Here is an 8,531-nt window from a genome sequence, read left to right on the forward strand (position 1 = left end):
GATGTTATAATTATTTAAATCACAGCCCTCAAGGTTCAGAGATTTACCAGCCTCCTTCTGCATAGGAAGATGACAGCAAAGTGACTAATCAGATACATTAATCTTTCAACTAATGACTAAGAACTAACAGTGTTAGGCATCATAGACTGCCTACCTATATCGTGAGTTGCCAAATGCAAAGGTAAAGTCCCTAGAGCTACTGTGCGGCTTTATTTAAATGAACAAGCTGCTCAAAATGCATTGGCTTGCAATCTCACCAGATTCCTGATGTCTTTTTAAGGTAAGCGTGCAGTCTTTACAAACTCTGTCCATAATGCACACAGCTGTATAGCTGTATAACTATATATATATATATATATATATATATATATATATATATATATATATATATATATATATATTATCTTCAAAGGTATTTAAAGAGATACATATGCTTTAGTAAGGTTTTTATTAATTGCTGCAATGTACAAATGTACAATGTACAAGCAGGATGAGGTCTATGTGGAGGAATCAAAGAAGAAACATTTTTTTAGGCTATTTTGGATGTACTGTGTAACTAGTAGTATATTCAATATATGAGAACATTAGGAGTTGTATAAGACTGATTAAAAAGTAGCTGTTGAGTTTCCAAGCAACTGAAGACCTAAAATAAGAGTCCGTGTGAATTCATTAGAGTTAGAAAAAAGTTAGAAAAAAGGAGAAAAATAATAATAAAAAACACTTATTGAACATTAACACAGAAAACGCCTTTTGTGTTACTGTTTCGAGGCATAAAATAAAATGTCATTATTGTGAGACTTTTTTTTTTTTTTTTGCAGTAAATGATCTCTCTCGGTGCATGCATGTGTGTGTGTGTGTGTGTGTGTGTGTACAGCTTTGAGAGTGGTAAGGAGCAATGGCTCGAGGCTGCACTGGGAGCCAGTACTGGGATGGACTGGTTAGACAGTGCATGTCCTGTCATATAGTCTGTGGCAAAACTGATCCTCACCTTCGCTGCTTGGACTTCTGTGGTGAGTTCCTCAGCGACACTTACAGATGGGGTTGTGTGTTCATATATAGCTACACTATATGGCCAAAAGTATGACAACAGCTCTCCCACTTATTGAGTTCAAGGGTTTCAGCCCCATCCTGGCTAACAAGTCTATAAAGTCTAATACAAAGTCAGGTAGTCTCCATCAACAAACATTGGCAGTAGGACTGGTGGTAGTGACGTTAAACTTGACACTGTCATAGGACACCACCTTCTCCATAAATGAGTCAATTGTGCCATTATGCTGAAATAGAAGGGCTTAAGCATAGCTATGATGTGGTAGACCATGCAAATTCACAGAACTGGGTGACCAAGTTCCTAGCAGCACGAATGGGGTTCAGTCTTCCAAAATTCATGCGTAACTCCACTGCTGCACTCCCTTCACTGGCTTCCAGTAGCTGCACGCATCAGATTCAAAACCTTGATCCTTGCCTACAAAGCCAAAAATGGACCAGTCTGTTCATACATGAGGTCAACGGTCAAAGCCCGATCCATACCTCGAGTATTTCAAACCTCAAGCAAAGTTCAACTTCAAATATCATGCCTCAAGACAAGCATCAAAACTATTCTCTGTCCTGGCTCCCAGATAGTGGAATGAACTTCCACTTGCTGTCCGGACAGCAGAGTCCCTTGCAATCCTCAAACGCAAACTGAAGACCCATCTATTCGTCAAATATTTAAATGACCACTGACCCTGCTCCTATATTGACTAACTGAAACTAGCACTTATTGTAGAGTATTATTTATTATACTGATGTTGTCTAACAAACTCTAGTACTTATTGTTTATTGCACTTATCATTGTCTAAGATAGAGCGTATATGTGTTTTGTACTTCTAGGCATCAGCATTGATCCCTGTATTTCTACGGTATTCTAAATAATTGGTATATTTGACTCTGACCTACTCTACTGGCTAAGATGGATTCTATGAGTAAATGACAAAGCACTTTTGTAAGCTGCTTTGGATGAGTGTCTGCTAAATGCAGTAAATGTAAATGTAAAGGGTCCATATCCTATGTTTTTATTTTATTTTGTTTTGTTTTTTTTCACTGATGTCCACTTAACATTTGTGTAGCTTTATATTTCAGAAACATTCCTAGTTCATATTTACACAACCACTTTCCAGCCTCTCTTTATCCCTTGGAATTAAACATGCTATTTCTGTTAATGCACCTTTAAGGAAAATGCAAGCTACAGCAGCACTGTTCTCATTGGCTGCCCTGTGTTTTGCCTTAATCAAAGAACACTCAGAGCTGAAATTTGACTGAGAACTGCAATGTAGGCAGGCAGGATTAAAATCTTGTAGGCTGACTGGGTGGAGATGTGTAAATGAGTTTGTTCTCATGACATCAGGTAAACAGCGATTTCAAAACAGGCTGTTTTGCATCTTAGATTCCATGTGGACTGTATGGACTTGGGGAAAGAACAGTTTGTTTTAAAACAATATTTACATATTACTTCAAAATTCTTTATTTCAGTAAAGTAAGGGAAATTCTGTTTTCCATGCTAGGGGCATGCAAAATAGCATGTCTGTTGAAACACTTACTAGAGTGTTCCAAACCGCTCCTGGAAGCATCTTCAGCATTGTAAACTGTGTGTTAGGAGCATTATGGGATGGTGTCTATGACCAAGCAGCCACACACATGCCTGAGATCACTAAGAGTCACACTTCAATATTCAACAGCCTAAGGGATTCATCTGGGGTTGGTGGTAGTACGCTACATACAGGAATAGTACTAAGAGTAATGGTGGAAATTATAGTGGAAATTATAGTCTGGGGCTGGTTTTCAGGATTTGAGCCAGGCCCTGTAGATCCAGTGAAGTCTAATGGTAATGCTACAACATACAAAGACATTTTCCAACTTTGTGGGAACAGTTTGGGGAAAGCCTTTTCCTGTTCTGGCATGACTGTATCCCAGGGTCAAAATGAGGTACATGAAAGACCTGGTTTGATGAGCTGGGTGTGGAGGAACCACAGTGGTCTACACAAAGCCTCTGACCCCAATGAACACCTTTAGGATTAAATTGGCACCTCACAAATGCTCTTTTGACTGAATGGGCACAAATTCCCACGGACACCCTCCAAAATCTTACAGAAAGCCTTTCCAGGAGAATGGAAGCTGTCATAGGTTTTGGAAATGGCTGTGCAACAAGCTCATATAGGTGTAATGGTTGGGTGTCCATATACTTTTGGCCATATAATGTATATCAGTAAGAATCAGGACATACTAAGTCCAAACAGAATATGTCAAGCTTCTACAGACAGTAAATGTTCCTTAGTAAAGTAAATGTTATCCACAATTATTCAGATATGTCATGGACCCAACCAATAAAAGTATTATTTAGCCATCAGGAAACAATCCCAGATGTTCCACATGCCTGTCTATCTTCAAGAACACACATTACTACTGTATGTTCTCTCTGGGAGGGACTGTGGATGGGGTCCTCGTTCACCCACTGCCAGACCACATTACTCCAGTTCAGTTCTGTCCATATAGCCAAATGCAAGTGCTCCATATTGTCCTTGAATAAAGCCTCAAGTCATGCTGGGTATAGACACTAAGCACTGTGTGACCTATAGTCCATATATCTTATGCTGGTTTTTAGTAAAACAAGTTATTCCAAGACTAACTTATGTCTGTAATCTGTAACCGAAGGTGTCGATCTTTGTCTAGACATGTAGTTGCACATTTGCGTTAGATATATTAAATCGAAAAGCGATTGTGCGTCCGGTCATCATAGCAACTTTGCGCTGTTTCTGCAGTGGCCTACGATTGTAAGGCTGTGCCAGGCCAGTTCTACGACAGGCTCCTGAAGAAGTGCTTCAAGTGTTCAGATCTTTGCGGCCACCACCCGCTTGAATGCTCGCCAGTGTGCCCGAGTAAGTTGGTGGGGGAGGGGCTGCATCCAAAATGCACCAGGACACCTTGTGTGATAAATATAGTAGTTTGTCACATGCAATCTCAGCCGATAGAATGCCCTGTTGTCAGACGTGGAGGCATTTATGATTCAGCACAGAGCTGATGGGGGGAAAAAACATGAGTAATATAAAAAAATATTGGAGATATGGGGGTAGCATCGTAGTCAAGTTTGAAAATGTGCTTTGTAGCTTGTTTAATGGGGAAAAATCCGTTTCAAATCTAATTTGACTCAACTCTTTTAACTCTAAAAATCATTCTGGCATTACAGCCATGCAGACCCCTTGTTTGTGGGGAAAGCATATCCTTGTTTAGAACAAGTTTCGCCGTTTTGACGCCGTTTTTTTGTTTTTTTTTACATGGATATAGCTCGCTTGGCGGTGGCAACAACGACGAAGCCTGTGGCTGTGACTGCGCTGCAGCCTTTGGCCACTAGTAAGAGCACTGTGACCCGTCACGTGCCTTACACAGAGGTGCTGGTGTACGCTCTGCTGGGCCTGGCCTTCGCCATCCTGCTCAGCACTGTGCTGGTGGCTCTGCTGGCTCTGCTGCGGAGAGCCAGGGATCACAGGGAGCGTGGAGAGAAGCACGGCCAAACAGACGGACGCAGGCAGCCGTCTAAAGGTGCGCTGCTGAGGTCTCTGGATTTGCTCATTTCCCCCGAGGGCTGAGCACTTTCCAGGAAAGAGTATACATAATTTTTTATACTTATCCCTTTAGACTAAAGATTGGTGTATGTATATATATATATATATATATATATATATATATATATATATATATATATATATATATATATATATATATATATATATATATATACACACACACACACACACACACACACACACATATATATATATACACACATATATATATACATATATATATATATATATATATATATATATATATATATATATACACACACACACACACACACACACACACACACTTAAAAGAAACCTTTAAATTTTATCAGATCTTCTCTTATGATAAAGGGTTTTTACAATATGTGCTTAAGTGTATGTGCTCTTCATACATGCATGTATATTATTTGCCACTTGGTACAGACTGGCTGATGGCCGAGGCCCTAACCCAGGAGGCTGGCATGGTCCCGGACAGACCCAGGGCTACAGAAACCTGTGTGCACTGCTTTGCTGAACAGATGGAGGCGTCCTGCACGCTCTATCAGCAGGCCATGCCACAGCCCCAACATCAGCATCACCACGTCAACGGGCTGTTCCGCAACCATGCCACCGGGGAGGTAAAAGAGCGAGGCGACGCGTTGAGGATCATATGCTCACCGACACAGACAAGCATGTGAGGGGCAGCTGATTCACGTGCACCTGTTGAATGCACGCGGAGTTTGGCTAAGTGCAGTCTGAGCACACGCATGTACAAATAAGGATACATGTGAAAATAAAAGATGGAACAAAGGATGAACTTTAAAAAAACATGTTTACAAGGAAGTGGCGACCCCTGAGGTGTGATCTCAACAGCAGGTCCTCAGCTCTCTCCGACTTAATGCCCTACTGGGGACATGGGCCCTAACTCTGCTGTTCCAGGATCAGGCATTTCCCTTTATTTCCTAATGGACATTCATTTCATATCCTAATGAATATGACTGTACCCACAGGAGAAATGGATGGTCTTACAAAGAGGCCTGTTCTTATAGAAAATTATAATCACTAGTGCAAACCTGTATATATTTTAATATTCTATGCAATAGTTTCAAGGTTGAATAAACAATTCATTGGTAAAATGGAGTTGTCTCAGAAACACACTCAGTGGCATTAGACACTGAAAAAAAACACCAAACCAGGTGGAAGTAAAGGAGATAGATAGATAGATAGATAGATAGATAGATAGATAGATAGATAGATAGATAGATAGATAGATAGATAGATAGATAGATAGATAGATAGATAGATAGATAGATAGATAGATAGATAGATAGATAGATAGATACCCATGTTATGGAAACAAAACGCTTCACATTAGGGACACAAAACAGTAAAAACCTTTACAAATTGAAATCAATTAGGATGAAGATTAATTCAACTGGAAACTTCAACCAGCAGTCAGTGAACTGAGAGAGAAAGCATGCATGGCATTCTATGCAATCAAACATCAAATGTACATTCAAATACCAATTCAAATTCAAAATATTCCAGCCTATCACAGAACCAATTCTGCTGTATGGTTGTGAAGTGTGGGGGCCACTCGCAAATCACAATTTTGAACAATGGAACACTCAGCTGAAATTATGCACTATAAACTCTAAAACAATAAAATTTTAAATATAAAATATCCTGAATGTGCACAGGAAAACAACAAATAATGCTGAATTAGGCTGAATTAGGCCAATTTCCATTATTACTCAAAATTAAAAAAATAATTATTAAATACTGGCTACATTTCAAAAACAGTGACCCCCATTCCTACTGCTACAAAGCCCTGCAATGCCTAGAGCTGAGAAGAGAGTCCCCTCACACAGCTGGTACTGACACTGAGTTCATTAACAAACACTACCATTGTTATTCACCAGGACCAGTCTGAAATACAACCAATTAGACCAAACCAAATAATAACATTTCAAAAACAAAGCTACAGCACCCGCTAGAACACAAACACAAGCACAAAGTAAAATGCAATGCTATCTGGCCCTAAAACAACAGTACACTGTAGCAGACTATCTGTTCACAGTGACTGATATTAAACACAGAACCACACTGACAAAGTACAGACTCATCCAGACTGGCCGATATAAGACCTCATCTCTGTCCAGAGAGCAGAGACTCTGCAACAGACACTATAGAGACAGAGCTGCACTCTCACTGAATGTGAAACATTCAACTGAATATGTAAAATTTACTTTACAAAGATGAAACTCCACAACTTTAAGTCTCTAACACGGACAAACCACTCATTAGGAGAAAAGAATGCAACGTTTTAGCTAGGCGATATACACTATATTGCCAAAAGTATTCATTCATCCATCCAAATCATTGAATTCAGGTTTTCCAATCACTTCCATGGCCACAGGTGTATAAAACCAAGCACCGAGGCATGCAGACTGCTTCTACAAACGGGTCACCCTCAGGAGCTCAGTGAATTCCACCGTGATAGGATGCCAACTGTGCACAAATCCAGTTGTGAAATTTCCTCGCTACTAAATATTCCACAGTCAACTGTCAGTGGTATTATAACAAAGTGGAAGTTATTGTGAATGACAGCAACTCAACCACAAAGTGGTAGGCCATGTAAAATGACAGAACAGGGTCAGCGGATGCTGAGGCGCATAGTGTGCAGAGGTCGCCAACTTTCTGCATAGTCAATCACTCCAGACCTCCAAACTTCATGTGGTCTTCAGATTAGCTCAAGAACAGGTGCATAGAGAGCTTCATGGAATGGGTTTCCATGCCTGAGCAGCTGCATCCAAGCCTTACATCACTAAGCGCAATGCAAAGTGTCGGATGCAGTTGTGTAAAGCACGCCACCACTGGACTCTAGTACAGTGGAGACGTGTTCTCTGGAGTGATGAATCATGCTTCTCCATCTGGCAATCCAATGGACAAGTCTGGGTTTGCCAGGAGAATGGTACTTGTCTGACCGCATTGTGCCAAGTGTAAAATTTGGTGGAGGGGGGATTATGGTGAGCGATTGTTTTTCAGGGGCTTAGTTCCAGTAAGAGGAACCAAGAGATTTTGGACGATTTCATGCTCCAACTTTGTGGCAACAGTTTGTGGCCCTTTCCTGTTCCAACCTGACTATGCACCAGGGCACAAAGCAAGGTCCATAAAGACATGGATGAGTGAGTTTGGTGTGGAAGAACTTCACAGGCCTGCACAGAGTCCTGACCTCAACTTGATAGAACACCTTTGGGATGAATTGGAGCAGAGACTGCGAGCCAGGCCTTCTCGTCCAACATCAATGTCTGACCTCACAAATGCGCTTCTGGAAGAATGGTCAAACATTCCCAAAACACACTCCTAAACCTTTTGGAAAGCCTTCCTATAAGCGTGGAAGCTGTTATAGTTGCAAAAGGTGGGCCGACATCATATTAAACTCTATGGATTAAGATTGAGATGTCCCTCAAGTTCATATGCGTGTGAAGGCAGACGAGCGAATACTTTTGGCAATATAGCGTATGTGTACCTGTCATAACAATAAAAGTAGCCCACCCAAACACACACTATATTGCCCAGTTTATGTATTTATCTATTAACTTTATGTATTTATGTAATCATTTGATGCTTATCATTTATTTTCCTTTCTTTTCACTTATTTACCTCTCGCCTTTACTTCTTCCAATTATTATGTCATACTAATTCGTTCTTTTCAAGGTCATCATTATAAAAAGAAAAATTGTAATTTCCTTAATTAGAAAGGTTCATTCATGTTGTTTATTGTAATACTGCTTTGGCAAAACTGTTTCTGCATATGGTCATCCCAGTAAAGCATACTGAACGAGAGAGAGAGAATGCAAATGAAAATCAGTGAGGCAGCAAGAACAGTATGTGAGTGAGAGTGAGACTTCCATTACTAGTAATGGTAGAATTCTAAAATAAAACATAGCA

General features: G+C 40.2%; 1 protein-coding gene across 1 annotated transcript; it reads left to right on the forward strand.

Annotated features, from left to right (window-relative positions):
* The first annotated feature begins 256 nt into the window (after positions 1 to 256).
* LOC113574284 (tumor necrosis factor receptor superfamily member 13B) lies at positions 257 to 5,812 on the forward strand. The gene is made up of 5 exons (XM_027005083.2): positions 257 to 280; positions 875 to 1,010; positions 3,795 to 3,911; positions 4,318 to 4,572; positions 5,022 to 5,812. The coding sequence occupies exons 2-5, from the start codon at positions 896 to 898 to the stop codon at positions 5,273 to 5,275; spliced, it is 741 nt and encodes a 246-aa protein (XP_026860884.2). The 5' UTR covers positions 257 to 280; positions 875 to 895; the 3' UTR covers positions 5,276 to 5,812.
* Positions 5,813 to 8,531: the final 2,719 nt, after the last annotated feature.

The sequence above is a fragment of the Electrophorus electricus genome, chromosome 14 (assembly GCF_013358815.1).
Source record: "Electrophorus electricus isolate fEleEle1 chromosome 14, fEleEle1.pri, whole genome shotgun sequence".
NCBI lineage: Eukaryota > Metazoa > Chordata > Actinopteri > Gymnotiformes > Gymnotidae > Electrophorus > Electrophorus electricus.

Coding starts and splice junctions, on each gene's coding strand:
- LOC113574284 (XM_027005083.2), top strand. CDS start 896: ATGGCTCGAGGCTGCACTGGGAGCCAGTACTGGGATGGACTGGTTAGA. Junction 1,011..3,794: donor TCGCTGCTTGGACTTCTGTG/GTGAGTTCCTCA, acceptor CTGTTTCTGCAG/TGGCCTACGATTGTAAGGCT. Junction 4,573..5,021: donor ACGCAGGCAGCCGTCTAAAG/GTGCGCTGCTGA, acceptor CACTTGGTACAG/ACTGGCTGATGGCCGAGGCC.